The 15985-nt window shown below is 45.0% G+C and overlaps 1 protein-coding gene across 1 annotated transcript in view; it reads left to right on the top strand.

Moving 5' to 3' along the window:
• The window catches only part of GBA2 (glucosylceramidase beta 2), a 169209-nt gene that overhangs the window by 61699 nt on the left and 91525 nt on the right, over positions 1-15985 (top strand). Inside the window, 1 exon segment of the mRNA XM_030192800.1 lies at positions 5831-6049. Coding sequence (XP_030048660.1) covers positions 5831-6049 — 219 coding nt within the window.

A 15985-nucleotide genomic window follows, 5' to 3' on the forward strand; every position in this document is an offset into this window, starting at 1 on the left:
CTCCTGCTATGTTTAACAACGGCCCTGGCAGATATACTTTCCAAAAGCTGATATATTCTAACCACTAATTATACAAAATTATTTTTTTTTTACTTTGATCATTTTGTTTTTCTAATTGTGTTCCTCCCAGGTTCTGATTTCTGTTTCCTTTGTCTTCCCAGCATTACCTGTCCATTGACAATGTTTCTCTCTTTCTCTCTTCACTTTTTCCTCCATATCCATCTTTAGTATCAATTTCTTCTTTTTGACTTTCTTCCATTCATTTTTCTGCTCCTCTATCCAGATTTTACTTCTCCTTCTTGTCAATAAGTCCTCAGTCTCCTTTTATTTACTGCATCGACCTTCAGCTTTCCATCTCTTTCGTTTACCCCCCTACTCCCATTCCCTATTGCTCTTTCCTTCCCATTCTCTCTGTATCTCTCCGTTCTCTCTCCTTTCCCCCATGCCCAGCATCTCCCCTCTGACCTCCTTCTCCTCCCCAGGTCCAGCATCCCATTTTTCTTTTTCCAACAACTGACTTACTTCCAGCATCCCTCCTTGCCAAGGTGGTCCAGTGTTTCCGATCTGTGTTTCTATTTTACCCTCTGTGGTCCATCATTGCCCCATCTTGTGTCCTTATTCTCACCCCCCCAACCTAACATGTCCAGTATCTCCTTTATGTTTCACAATTCCTTCCTCCCTAGGTGGTCTAGCATCTCCCCCATCTGTAGATGCTGTGGATGGTATTAAGCAAATACCTTAACTTTGTCCAAGGAGGGATAATTTTGTGATGAATTCAGCACCCCCAGTCATTCTGGAAAGTTGGGTTCTATGCCCTCATCTGTGTCCCTATTCTCCCCCTCCCTGCAAGTCCAACATCTGTGCATTCCCACAGCCTCATCATGTCTGGTATGCCTCTCTAATTCCCCCCCGCTCCCCTCACAAGTCCAGCATCTCTCTTCATGGCCCTGTCAAGACCATCATAGCCTTCCAAATCACTTTTCTCCCACCAAAGTCCTCCATGTCTCTTTCCAGAACCTCATCCTCTCTTCACCCCCCCCCCCCCCCACCCCTGTAGTCTAGAACTACTACTACTACTTATCATTTCTATAGCGCTACAAGGCATACGCAGCGCTGTACACCATAGACAAAAAGACGGTCTCTGCTCAAGAGCTTACAATCTAGATAACCTCACACCCTCTCTTGATGAACCTCTCTCTATGGTCCAGCTCCTCACTTTCTGTTCATGCTCTTGCCCTCTCTTCACTTCTCCATAGTCCTGAACCCTCACCCTCTCTTCATAACACCCACCCTCGGTCCTACACCTGTACCTCTATACCCCTTTGTAATTCTGCACATATCTTCAGCTCCCCACTCACCAGCCTCTTGCCCTCTCTTCATAATCCTTATGTTCCAACCCCTCATCCTCTCTTCACATCACTCCCCCCCTCCCACTGTGCTCCAGCCCCTCACCCTTTCTTCCCCACCATCAATCAATCAACAATATACCCATACTAATCAATAACCGAACATGGACCAGACACACCACATCACACCAAACCGACATAAACCAAAACAAAGGAAAAGAACCAACAAGCGTACAACCTCAACAAAATGAAAAGAAAGGTCATAAAAAATCCACACAAACCAAGAAACGACAACTAACAAAAGTCCACATAACACCGAACGTAGAAGATCCATACCAAAAAATTCAAATAGGCTACGTCAACGCCAGATCCGTAGTAAACAAAACAACAATAATAACAGACTGGATCACGTCAGCGAATCTTGATCTACTGTTCATCACTGAAACCTGGATCCATGATCAGAAGGACCCCTATCATCTTAATATGTCCTCCAGGATACAAAATCACTCACTGGACCAGAAAATAAGAGGAGGGAGCATAGCACTCATATACTGATCTCACCTCACGCTTGAAACCACTGCGGAATCTATTAACAACCCACCTCGAAATAGCCTCAATCAGAATCCACCATAAAACCCTGCTCGACCACCTAAATTGCGTCCTATTCTACAGACCACCATGTAACTGGAACAAAAGCCAGGCGGACTTCTTTTCAATGTGTATCTAACTCCAATACACTAGTATTAGGAGACATTAACCTTCACCTTGAAGACCCAAACTCTACCAACGCACGAAATTGCAAGGACTTCCTTCATCTATTCAACCTTACATGCAAACAACCCACGCGAAGGGCCACACACTCGACCTCAGCTCATACAAACTGTCCACTGATCAGAACCTAACCATAACACAAACTAGATGGACAGAAACACCATGGACCGACCATTACAAACTAAACCTATCCCTAAAATGGCGAAAAAGGGGTTCTCTCCACACACTAGAACACACAACTCATACCATGAGAGGCCAAATAGACCCGGTTATTTTCTGGCAACAGATATATAACAACGATTGGACAGCACAAACGGAATCCATATATTACCTCTCAGAATGGGACAAAAGATGCAGACACATACTAGACCAAATAGCACCCTTACAAATAAGAACTTCACGTAGACACAACTCGATACTGTGGTTCAACGAAGAACTGAAAAACTAAAAACACAATTTAGGAAACTGGAACGCGCATGGAAAAAAATAAAAGATGAACACACAACGCATGGAAACAACTACAAAGGAAATACAAATATGCAATAAGACAGACCAAAAGGTCGTACTACAAAACTAAAATTGGGCCAGACTACAAAAACACGAAGAAACTGTACCATCTCGTGAACAAACTACTAGACACAATGGCGGTCACCACAACCAACACTGACATCCTAACTTCAGACTTGCTAAATATTTCAATGAAAAAATCATAAACCTACGCAAAACACTACTTCAGAACAACATGGACATAAAAAACTTCATTAATGATCTAGACCCAACCCCTGGTGAATACCCTGCTGACAGAATATGGTCAAATTTTGCATACTTTGGAATCAGTGGTGGCACTCTCAGTTGGATTATGGGTTTTCTAACCACAAGAACATATCAAGTGAAATCAAAAACAAACATATCGTCACCGTGGAAACCAGGCTGTTTAGTACCGCAAGGATCACCACTATCACCGATCCTTTTCAACCTCATGATGACTCCACTAGCCAAAACCTTATCCACCCAAGGCCTTAACCCATTTATCTACGCTGATGACGTTACATTATACATCCCCTACAAGCACGATCTGGCGGAAATCACTAACAAAATCAAGATAAACTTAAACATCATGAACTCATGGACAAATACATTCCAACTAAAACTCAATACAGAAAAAACACACTGTCTCATCATCTCATCCCAACACAATACATACAAACCCACAAATATTAACACCCCAGGATACATCCTCCCTATCTCAGATAGCCTGAAAATTCTCAGAGTAACAATCGACCGTAACCTATCTCTAGAGACCCAAGGGAAATCCACCATAAAGAAAATGTTTTTCTCAATGTGGAAACTCAAACGCATGAAACCATTCTTCCCGAGGGAAATATTTCGTAACATGGTACAGTCAATGGTACTAAGCCACGCAGATTACTGTAATGGAATCTATGTGGGATGCAAGGATCAAATCATAAAGAAACTTTAGACCGCCCAAAACACAGCAGCCAGGCTTGTATTTGGAAAAACACGTTTTCACAGCGCCAAACCACTCCGAGAAAAATCAAAGAACGTATCACTTTCAAAATGTGCACGACTGTTCATAAAATTATTTACGGCAAGGCACCGAGATACACGACAGACCTCATCGGCCTGCCTACCAGAAACACCACAAAATGTGCACGATCATACCTAAACCTCCACTACCCAAGCTGCAAAGGACTCAAATACAAATCCATCTATGCAACCAGCTTTTCCTACCTAAGTACACAACTATGGAACGCATTGCCAAAAGCAGTAAAAACTACGCTCGACCACCTAAATTTTCAGAAAGCACTAAAGACAGACTTGTTCAGAAGAGCATACCCCACCGACCCCAACATAAAAATACCTGGACACTTGCGACACAATGTAACCAAAGACCGTAATGGGCATTACCTGAGTCTTCTTCCCCCTTTCCCTCTCTAAGTTCCCCCCAATTGTACCTACCATACATGCACCTCATTCTACCACAATATCACTTTGTATTCATTCATACCATGTATTTGTTCAGACTGGAATCGGCTAACGCCATTAACGGTTATATGTAAGCCACATTGAGCCTGCAAAAAGGTGGGAAAATGTGGGATACAAATGTAACAAATAATAAATAATAATCCCATGGACTTACTCCACCTTTCATGGAAGACACCATGACAGGAATCACCTGAACTGTAAATTCCTTGGAGCCTATTCAGCTGAAGTGTTCTTCCAGGCTCTTACTTGTTGTCCCCATGGCAATAGGAAATGTGTATCAGAAGGGACGGGATGATGCATCAGAGTCCATAAGAGCACTGGAGCTAAAGAGGCTGCACATCACATTGCAGTTCACGTTATTCCTGTCATCACGGTTGTGGCCATAGGCGGTCGGTGGCCCAACTGTTTGGGGAGGCGAAAGGGGGTGGGGTTAGGGGTGGGGCCAGGGGTGGAGCTTAAATCCATAATTGTCTGATAACACACAGAAAAAAATAAATAAATAAAAATAAAAGTCACAATTAATACCTTTTATTAAATTTAGATATTAGATAAGTATCGTATGTCAAAGAATAAAGTGGTTGCTCAAAGCATATTCTAAGCACAATCGCTCAACTACAAAACACTATGCACAACTTTGTGCAAAAACACACTCAGAACCTTACTGCACCATAAATATTACACTGGGCAGAACCTAATACACCAACATACCATGACCCATACGGAAAATGCAGACCGTCAACAATATGAAACGGGATCATATCATCACAATTCTCATGTAGAGCCACAAAACACCCTAATTAATGTGGGATAAAATGCCATAAATAAGTAAATAAATATAAACTTTTAATGTTGAGCACCTGATTCTCAAAGTGGACATATTCCAAACACTATAATGAAAATAAAATGATCTTTTCTACCTTTGTTGTCTGGTTGTCCGATTCTGCTGCTGTTCTCAGTGCAGGTCAGGAAGTCATCCTCCTTAAATATCTCCCTGGCAACCCAGCCAACCCCCGCTCTCCCAGCAGTAAGGTAAACAAACCATAAACCAATTTCTACAACTGGTTACACAAGGCTAGAGGGCTTTCACTGCAGCTCCTGCTGTGAGGATGGAGGTAAATCAACAATTTAAACCCCTCAGAGCACAGCAGGGGAGGCTTAGCCTGTCCAAGCCTCTTATACCGGGCGCCTATGGTTGTGGCTCACTAAAAGCGAGGAGCCCTAGCAGAAAGACATATATGAGGGGGGGGAGGGCTGAAAGAGGCAACAAACTGCGGTGGTAGCACGTGCCGCTGTCGCAGCTGCTACTTCAGGTCCCACAGAGGTTTGGCAGCAGTGGCTGAAGGAAGTGGGAGGTGGAGGGTAGAGGTCAGCAGAAAACTGGCACTACCATTGGCTGGTTTTCTATCCTACTGGCTGTTGGCCTGCATCTTTGAAAGCTGACTGGTCAGCAAAATAGAAGCTGATTGGCAACCCCATGTGGAATTAAAGCAAGTCTTGAGGAGACGTCAGGCTTTGAATGAGACAAATTCATGGTGAGGCCAGATTAAATTCACAGTTGAAGGACATGATGATTAATGGCAAAGCCAGAAGAGACTCTTGGGCTACAGACAAGGAAGATGGTCAGGGAAAGGCTAAGAGTGATGTTTTACCTTTGTCTGTCTCTTCTTGTGTAACTGACATTTTTTCTCCTTTTTGTAACTCTTCAGTTCATCGTTTGCTTGCGACGAAATGGACAGACCGTATATCAGCAGGTTCTGTCTATGGAGAAGCCATACACCCTCCTTAGCTGGAACTGGGGTTATTCTGGCCACCACGCCTTTTACCATGCACTGTATCCTCGCGCCTGGACTGTCTACCATCTTCCTGGCCAGCATGTGACCCTGACCTGCCGTCAGATCTCTCCCATCATCCCTCATGACTACAAGGTGAGAATGACATTTGGGGCTGGGGGGCACTGTTTCTGGCCAGTACACAGATTTTAAAGTGCTTCCTTGAATAGGAAGCTCTTACTGCTGCTGGGCACATCCTGCCAAAAGCAATAGAAAACGCATTGTCATGCTGTCAATCATTTGCTTCGGCCTACAGTTGTTGCCTCATAGTCTAAGCCAGTGGTTCTCACAATACGTTTCTGGTGGTTTTAGAGTGCGGTCACCAGACCTTCCTAGCGGTTTATTCACATTTGCTATAATGATTACTTGGAACTTCTCCTTCCTACCTTCAGTCCCTTGTCCTTTTCTATCTGCTTACCTTCCTCTTCTCTATCTCCCTTCTATTTCCTTGCTTTCTCTGCATCTCAATCCTATCCTCCTATCCTTGCTTTCTCTCCCCTCATTTAACTTTGGTTTATCTGGTTCTTAGCCCCTTACAAACCCTTTCCAGAGATGCGAAGGCGGTAGAAAGAGAGGACATGAAATGAGATTGAAGGGGGGCAGACTCAAGAAAAATATCAGGAAGTATTTCTTCACGGAGAGAGTGGTGGATGCTTGGAATGCCCTTCTGCGGGAGGTGGTGGAGAAGAAAACGGTAACGGAATTCAAACATGCGTGGGATAAACATAAAGGAATCCTGTTCAGAAGGAATGGATCCTCAGGAGCTTAACCGTGATTGGATAGCAGAGCCGGTAGTGGGAGGTGGGGCTGGTGGTTGGGAGGCAGGGATAGTGCTGGGCAGACTTATACGGTCTGTGCCAGAGCCAGTGGTGGGAGGCGGGACTGGAGATTTGGAGGCAGGGATAGTGCTGGGCAGACTTATACGGTCTGTGCCAGAGCCAGTGGTGGGATGCGGGGATGGTGCTTGGGAGGCGGGGATAGTGCTGGGCAGACTTATACGGTCTGTGCCAGAACCGGTGGTGGGAGGTGGGGCTGGTGGTTGGGGGGCGGGAATAGTGCTGGGCAGACTTATACGGTCTGTGCCAGAGCCGGTGGTGGGAGGCAGGGCTGGTGGTTGGAAGGCGGGGATAGTGCTGGGCAGACTTATACGGTCTGTGCCCTGAAAAGGACAGGTGCAAATCAAAGTAAGGTATACACAAAAAGTAGCACATATGAGTTTATCTTGTTGGGCAGACTGGATGGACCGTGCAGGTTTTTTTTCTGCCGTCATCTACTATGTTACTATGTTATGGTGACCACCAGGCCACTCTTCTTTCCAGCCACTCAAGTCACATCTTCGGAGCAGGCCTCCTTCTGGTCCAAACTGATGGACTGTGGTCAGTAAACATCGCCCTCTTTCTGGTTGCATCAGTGGAACCCTTCTCCGTGCCTTTTGAGAGCTGTCTGTACTAGTGCTGTCCGATTCACTCAAAAATTTTCGAAATAATGTATCCCAAAAGAGGCAGTTCAGAACGTTGAAATTCACATTTTTCTAGTTTCACAAAACATTAGTTCTCTCTCAACTGCTGCAATGCAGTCTTCACATGTTCATAATGTTCTTCAGCAGATCTGGAAAATATAAGAATATCATTTAGATAAATCATAACAAACTTATATACAAGAGGTCTCTAAAAAATATAATTCATGAAGGAATGAAACACAGCTGGGGCATTAGCCAGGCCAAAGGGTATCACTCAGTACTTGTAGTACCCGTCACGAGTGTTAAAAGCAGTCTTACACTCATCACCCTCTCTTATCCGAATGAGGTTGTAGGCCCCTCTGAGATCCAACTTGTAGAATATTTGGGCTCCTTGAAGGCAATCGAACATCTCCGAGATGAGTGGCAAGGGATATTTGTCCTTCACTGTAATAGCATTGAGACCTCCGTAGTCAACGCAAGGGCGCAAACTTCCATGTTTTTTCTCCACAAAGAAAAATCCCGCACTGGCTGGAGATTTCGAGGGACGAATGAACCCTCGGGCGAGGTTGTCCTGTATATAGTTAGTCATTGCTTCGGTTTCTGGGCGAGACACTCGACCCCGAGGAGGTTCTGTTCCTGGCATCAATTCAATAGCGTAATCGTAGGAGCAATGGGGAGCTAAGGTTTCAGCTCTTCGTTTAGAAAAGACATCTCTAAAGGGTTGATACATGGCTGGTAACATCACATCCGTTTGTGCCAAAGGAAGTAATGCTTGCACTGGCAAGACTTTATCCAGGCGAACTTCATGGTAGGCTGGTCCCCTTGTTGACAATTGACCCTGCTCCCAATCAATGCAGGGATTATGCAAACGAAGCCATGATAATCCTAAAATGATTGAATTAATAGCTGATGGAAGTACATAAAAGGAGATGATCTGCTTATGTAAGACCCCGACTCCTATTGTCATGGGCACAGTTCTGGTGCGCAAGATTCCTTGAACCAGACCAAACACCAATGACACGGAGATGGGGCACGGCAAGGTTTGGGTAGGAATTTGGTGGTCCTGTACTAGGTTTTCACTGTTGAAATTACCCCCAGCACCAGAGGCGATTAGGGCTTCCACACAGGGATCACCCTTCACCGACAACAAAACTGGTATCAAAACTTGCGTCAGGGGGGAAAAAGATTTCTGCCCAGATCCTGACTCCCCAGCTGGGATCAGGGCTGCTGGTTTCCCGATTTCACTTTATTCGGGCAACCATGAACAAAATATCCCTTTAATCCACAATAAAGGCAGAGACCCTGGGAGCGTCTTTGTTGCTTCTCCTGGGTCGAAGTAAATATACGTTCGACCTGCATAGGCTCTGACCCATCTCGCGAAGTATGAGGCTGGGATGGAGGTCTCTTATGTTGAAATTTCAGGTCAGTTCCCCCAAACCGCTGACTGGCAAGACGCTAACTGGTACGTTCTCTGAAACGAATGTCCACCTGGGTACAGAGACGAATGAGGTCATCCAAGTTGGAGGGTAGCTCCCGACCTACCAGTTCATCCTTAATAGTGGGGGAAACCCCATGCCAGAATACGGCAGTAAGACTCTGATTGTCCCATCCCAGTTCAGATGCCAGGGTTTGGAACTGAATGGCGTACTCGCCCAGGGAAAGCTGACCCTCTGGCACAAATTCAGTAGTTGGGTAGCCGCAGATGAAGCCTTCCCGGGTTCTTCAAAAATAAGACAAAATTATTCTATGAACGCCGTCAAACTATTTAATATGGGGTCCTTCTTCTCCCATAAAGGGGAGGCCCACGCAAGAGCAGATCCCGAGAGCAAGGAGATAATGTACGCTACCTTTGCTCGATCCGTAGGAAAGTCCCAGGCCTGTAACAATTTGGCACTGATTAAGAAAGCCCCAACAAGTCTTAGTATCACCATCATAATGAGGGGACTGGGCTACATGAATGCCTACGCCACCCATCACGGGTTTTTGTGGCCTAGGAGGCGAAGGATTCCCAATAGTTCCAGTAAACAAAAGAGTGTCAACTCGTTGATTCAACGCATCGACGGCTCCCATAACCTGTTCTACTTGAGCATGCAGTTGCTGGAGTAACTGCATAGCGGAGGGCTCGGTCAAGCTCGGTCAGAGCTTGGTCGAGCTCATGGCTCTAGCATTCTGTAAGGTTGATCGTGAGCCCTTGGGCCTAGGGTAGACCAAGCTCACGCTATACAGTAACAAGGGGGTATGAAGTCCAGCACATGCAGGCAGACCAGTGAGCACCATCAGAAAGGGAAATAGACCATTCATATGGGCCTCAAGGCCGAACTAGAACCCACACGTACAGAATCCAAGCGTATCGGACGCAAGGCCGAAGTGGAACCCAATCATACACAAGGGAATGGAAAAGAACAGAGAGAAGTCCCGGAAGGGACTGTCACTCGGGCCGCACACACAGCATCACACACAGACACGAACGAAAGGTCACCAGACCAAACACACAGATGCAGACAATAACTAGACTAAGGGAACACACGCAGAGAGGCAACCCAAGCGGTGACATACAGCTAAAGGAAGGAGTGACCTACACAGGATCCAAACGAGCTACAGCAAGAATAAGGAAAAGGGAAATCACACAAAAGACAACGAAAGCAACACAGCTAGATAAGGAGCAATCCACAGAGCCGGTGATGGGAGGCGGGACTGGTGGTTGGGAGGCGGGAAATACTGCTGGGCAGACTTATACGGTCTGTGCCCTGAAAAGGACAGGTACAAATTCAAGGTAAGGTATACACATATGAGTTTGTCTTGGGCAGACTGGATGGACCATGCAGGTCTTTTTCTGCCGTCATCTACTATGTTACTATGTAACAGCAGGTAAGGGTAAGGCAAACTACAGAGAGAGACTGCTGCTAGGTACACAGGTCAGACAAGGAGCAGTGCTCACAAGAACCAAGCAACAGATACAGCAGGTAAAGGGTTAATAGGGAAATCCAAACAAAGCAAGTAAGTTCTTATACATTAGTACATAAGTATTGCCACACTGAAACAGACCAAAGGTCCATGAAAGCCCAGCATCCTGTTTCCAACAGTGGCCAATCCAGGTCATAAATACCTGGCAAGATCCCAGAAAAGCTGAATACATTTTATGATGCTTTTCCCCAAGTCAATTTAATAATGGCCTATGGACTTTTCCTTTAGGAAGCTGTCCAGTCCTTTTTAAACCCCGCTAAACTAACTTCCTTTACCACATTCTCTGGCAGCGAATTCCAGAGTTTAATTACACGTTGAGTGACGTAATATTTTCTCCGATTCGTATTAAATTTACTACTTTGTAGCTTCATTACATACCTCTAGTCCTAGTATTTTTTGGAAAGCGTAAACAGATGCTTCACATCTACCCGTTCAACTCCACTCATTATTTTATAGACCTCTATCATATTTCCCCTCAGCTGTCTCTTCTCCAAGCTGAAGAGCCCTAGCCGCTTCAGCCTTTCCTCATAGGGAAGTCGTCCCATCCCCTTTATCATTTTTGTCGCCCTTCTCTGTACCTTTTCTAATTCCACTATATCTTTTTTGAGATGCAGCTACCAGAATTGAACTTAATATTCGAGGTGTGGTCGCACCATGGACCGATACAAAGGCATTATAACGTCCTCACTTGTGTTTTCCGTTAGTTTCCTAATAATACCTAAAATTCTAGTTGCTTTCTTAGCCGCCGCAGCACACTGAGCAGAAGGTTTCAACGTATCATCAACGACGACACCTAGATCCCTTTTTTGGTCCGTGACTTCTAATGTGGATTCTTGCATGACGTAGCTATAGTTCGGGTTCCTCTTTCCCACATGCATCACTTTGCACTTGCTCACATTAAACGTCATCTGCCATTTAGACTCCCAGTCTCGTAAGGTCCTCTTGTAATTTTCCACAATCCTCTTGCGATTTAACAACTTTGAATAACTTTGTGTCATCAGCAAATTTAATTACCTCACTAGTTACTCCCATCTCTATACCACAGACTCATCCAGCACACACAGCAGGGAAGGGAAAGGCAAGGCACACAGTGAAGCAACGAACACCGAGAAGCTGAACAAAGCTGCACAGCAGCTAAGTAATCAAAGAAGAAGCTGGCTGCTACAGACTCGCAGAACAAACACAGACAAAAGGAATAATGGCAGCCAAACAATATAGAATTTACCCTGTGCCACAGGTACAAAGTAAGTGGAAACAAGCTCACAGCTGAAGGAGATCACGCTAAATCCTCCTATTCGGGCAGAGGTATGTTTAAATAGGGTCTGGCATCTGACGTCAGTTGTCTTAGACGGCAGCCCAATCCCTAATATGGCCAATCAGGAGCGAGACCCAATTACTACTCTGCCTGTCCCAGTAGGATCATTACACCTAAGAGATTTCTTATTCCACACTTTCTTGAATTCAGACAGTCCACCGCTTCCAACAGGAGGCTATTGTTACGTTCCTCACCTGGTTCCAGGCCTGCGCGGCCGAGTCGCCGGCGAGGAGCAGTCCAGCAGACATAGCCGGCTATCTTGGTGGTGTTTCTCCAGGATAGGTCGGCCATCTTGGGATGGGCATCTCAGCTTATGGCGGCCATCTTGGGGTTGGCCGGCTGCAGGAAGGAAGCCCATTTTTGGGCGTTGTGCTTCTCTGCTGATGGGGGCAACCATCTTGCATCAGCTGCACATGCTTGAGACTGATTCCTACACTATTTAAAGCCCTACCTCCAGTCCTTCGTTGCTTCGGCCTCAATTGTCTCAGAGGTCCACGCTGGAGTTCTGTTCACCGGCTTTCCTCAGTTCCTGTATTCCTGTGTACCAGACCTCGGCTTGTTTTCCTGACCATGATTGTTTGCTGCCTGCCTAGACCTTGGACTGATTTGACTATTCTTTGCCCTACGAATTACTTGGCTATTGGACTGTGTCTGCTTGCCCGCCAGCCTGGTCAGCGGTTGTGCAACCCCGCCGGTTCCAGAAGTCCTGGTGGCCGCCTGCACCTGGGGGCTCAACTCCCAGGGAACGGTGGTCACTTCCCTGGTGAAGCTAGGGGTTGTCTGGCTGCCTGACCGAGTGCGGTGCCACTCCATCTCCGCCGTGCTCAGTCGGGGCACAAGGGCTCACATTCACCAGGTCATAACAGCTATTCCACGAATCCACCACTCTTTCTTTAAAAAAGTATTTTCTTACATTACTCCTGGACTGACTCAGGAGGCCCATGATGTCACAGTTCACATCGTCAGAGCCATGGTTACTTCATAGAGGATATTTGCAGAGCTGCAACGTGGTCTTCTGTCCATGTATTCAAATCACGCTACTGTTTAGAACAGGATTCCAGATGCGACAGCCGGTTCAGTCAGACAGCCCTTCATAATTTATTTAGGGGTCCAGAATTTAATTCCATCCCCCTAGGCCCATTTGTTTTTGTTCTAGGCTTTCCCCCCCCCCCCCCCCCCCCAAAAAAAAGAAAACCTATTGCAGGTTTGTATTTTGCCATTTATTTTGTTCAGCCTGGTTGCAAGGTTTTTCCAGTCGTAAGAATATCTCTATCCTGCCTATACTCTAAGAAAGTGAAGTTACTCACCTGTAGCAAGTGTTCTCTGAGGACAGCGAGATGAATATGCTTATTACTCTGCCTGCCTCCCCTTGTATTGTATCTGCTATTATATTAGACTGAGCTGGTCACGCGTGATGATGGTTCCAGAAGTTTCTGGAAAAGAACACTGGGGAGCATCTCTGTGCTGGGCTCCATCACTGATGTCACGCATTATTAAAAATATTCATGCTGCTGGCCTTGGAGAACACCTGCTACAGGTGAGTAATTTTGCTTTCTACCCACTTAGCATTGGCCAGTTCTTTGGCAGGTTTTAGTCTATAAAGGGTAGAGAAAGTGCTTTAAAATTAATTTAACTTAATTGAACATTTATATAAAAAAAACATTATCCTTGCCCTACAGAATAAGGAATCAATAATTCCATTTACAATTACATAGATCCAGCCCTAATTATCCAACTGTTTTATTGTAATTTATAATATTTCTTAAGACCTCGATGAACTTTCTCGAACATCTGCTGTGATCGTTAATGTAAAGGAAAGGAATTTCCTGATTGTATTTATGTAGGCTGCAAAGATCAAATCATAAGAAAACTACAGACAGCACAAAACACGGCTGCCAGACTCATCTTCGGAAAAACACGCTTCGAAAGCACGAAACCCCTCCTAAGAAGCTTACATTGGCTTCATATTAACGCTCGCATAACATTCAAAATATGCACAATAGTCCACAGAATCATCTACGGACTTGCACCAGATTACATGACAGAACTTATCGATCTACCAATAAGAAACGCGACGAGAACAGCAAGAACCTACCTAACCCTTCACTACCCCAATTGCAAAGGTATAAAATACAAATCTTCACATGCCGCCAGCCTCTCGTTTATAGGCACACAACTTTGGAACTCACGACCCAAAGACCTGAAACTCACAGAAAACTACCTACAAGTCAGAAAAAAAAACCCTGAAAACACATATTTTCAAGAAGTCTTTCCTACCACCTTACATCACGAAAAGTTCAGAAAAAGAAAACAATAATAATAACCTCTCTCACAATATGCTAATATATCAACCTAAGCGTTTTTATTGTACTTCTGTATTATGTACTAGACTTCTACAAATCTAGATTTTGTAACCGCCTTTTTAGCAATATGTAAGCCACATTGAACCTGCCATGCGGTGGGAAAATGTGGGATACAAACACAATAAATAAATAAATAGTACTATGTTCCCGGGAGATTAAACTGAATTTCTTAACTGGAGGGAGGGTGATTTTCACTCTGATCTGTTGAACGTAAATGTTGCCTAGTCTAGCTTTTTACTATGAAGCTTACTCTTTCTACTGAGGACTCTCTGCTAGAAAGGGGAATGGAAAATGGGACTTGATATACCGCCTTTCTGAGGTTTTTGCAACTACATTCAAAGCGGTTTACATATATTCAGGTACTTATTTTGTACCAGGGGCAATGGAGGGTTAAGTGACTTGCCCAGTGTCACAAGGAGCTGCAGTGGGAATCGAATCTAGTTCCCCAGGATCAAAGTCCACCGCACTAACCACTAGGCTACTCCTCCACTCATTCCACCAATAAGAACCAACCTCATCAGTGATGTCACAATGGCTTGATTGCCCAATACAGTTCCCCAGGATCAAAGTCCACCGCACTAACCACTAGGCTACTCCTCCACTCATTCCACCAATAAGAACCAACCTCATCAGTGATGTCACAATGGCTTGATTGCCCAATACAGTTCCCCAGGATCAATGTCCGCTGCACTAACCACTAGGCTACTCCTCCCTGTCTAATCATGAATCCAGCAATGGTAAACACAAGCCTTAGGCCTCTGTTGAAGAATTCAAACCTTGTCCCGGCTGTAGTATCACACCATAGTCCTCCCCATCATGTCAATGCTAATAGAAAAGGACATTTCATTCCAGTGAAATGAAGTTTTGTCTAAAGTTAATGCCCTCTTTTGGCCCTGCTCCCCAGGTACTAACAAACATTATCTCTGGCTATTTAGTTAAATATTTAATCCTTCTAGATACGAGTTCAACCTTTGATCTCATCGCAGTCTCCTACTCTGGCACTTACACATTCTGGTTACAATGGGAAAAGCCATGAACGTGATAACACCTTGTTCTAACACATCACTTCATGATAAAATACATGTTATTAGAATGAGACTTGCTTCCTCTCTCTTGCAGTCTTTTCAGTGTACTTTTTATTCCTCTGGCCACCCTAATAGTTTTGCTGTGAACGCATATTTTTAGGTTGACAGCATACACCTGCTGGCCTCCCTGGATGCCTGTACTCTGATGTCAGAAACTTCAGGCTGTGCCTGGATACTGTTGCCTCCCGGTTTTTGTCCCACAAATTAAAACCTTAATACCCCAAATTCAGAAGCCGTCTGGTTTTGTAAGTGGAAAACAGGACCAACCACGATTCCGCTTAAAGAATCGATTACATATACTAGGAATGACTTCAGATGCTCATAAATCCTGCAGTCGTCACATTTCACTGCTGGTAAGGAAGTTGTCTGTGGTATACAAAGCTTTTTACACAAGCGTTCAGTCAGTAACTTCCTCTCCATCTTTTCACGTGACTGTTTTTAAATCTTTATGACAAGGCTTTCTAGTTCTGCTTGTTCTCTTCTTTTGCAAAGTTTAGTTCAACTAATACTTTTGTGGGCTGTTCTCTAACATAGTAACATAGTAGATGATGGCAGAAAAAGACCTGCACGGTCCATCCAGTCTGCCCAACAAGACAACTCATATGTGCTACTTTTTGTGTATACCCTACTTTGATTTGTACCTGTGCTCTTCAGGGCACAGACTGTATAAGTCTGCCCAGCACTTTCCCCGCCTCCCAACCACCAGCCCCGCCTCCCACCTCCGGTTCTGGCACAGACTGTATAAGTCTGCCCAGCACTATCCCCGCCTCCCAACCACCAGCCCCGCCTCCCACCACCGGCTCTGGCACAGATCATATAAGTCTGCCCAGCACTATCCCCGCCTCC

The sequence above is a fragment of the Microcaecilia unicolor genome, chromosome 2 (assembly GCF_901765095.1).
Source record: "Microcaecilia unicolor chromosome 2, aMicUni1.1, whole genome shotgun sequence".
NCBI lineage: Eukaryota > Metazoa > Chordata > Amphibia > Gymnophiona > Siphonopidae > Microcaecilia > Microcaecilia unicolor.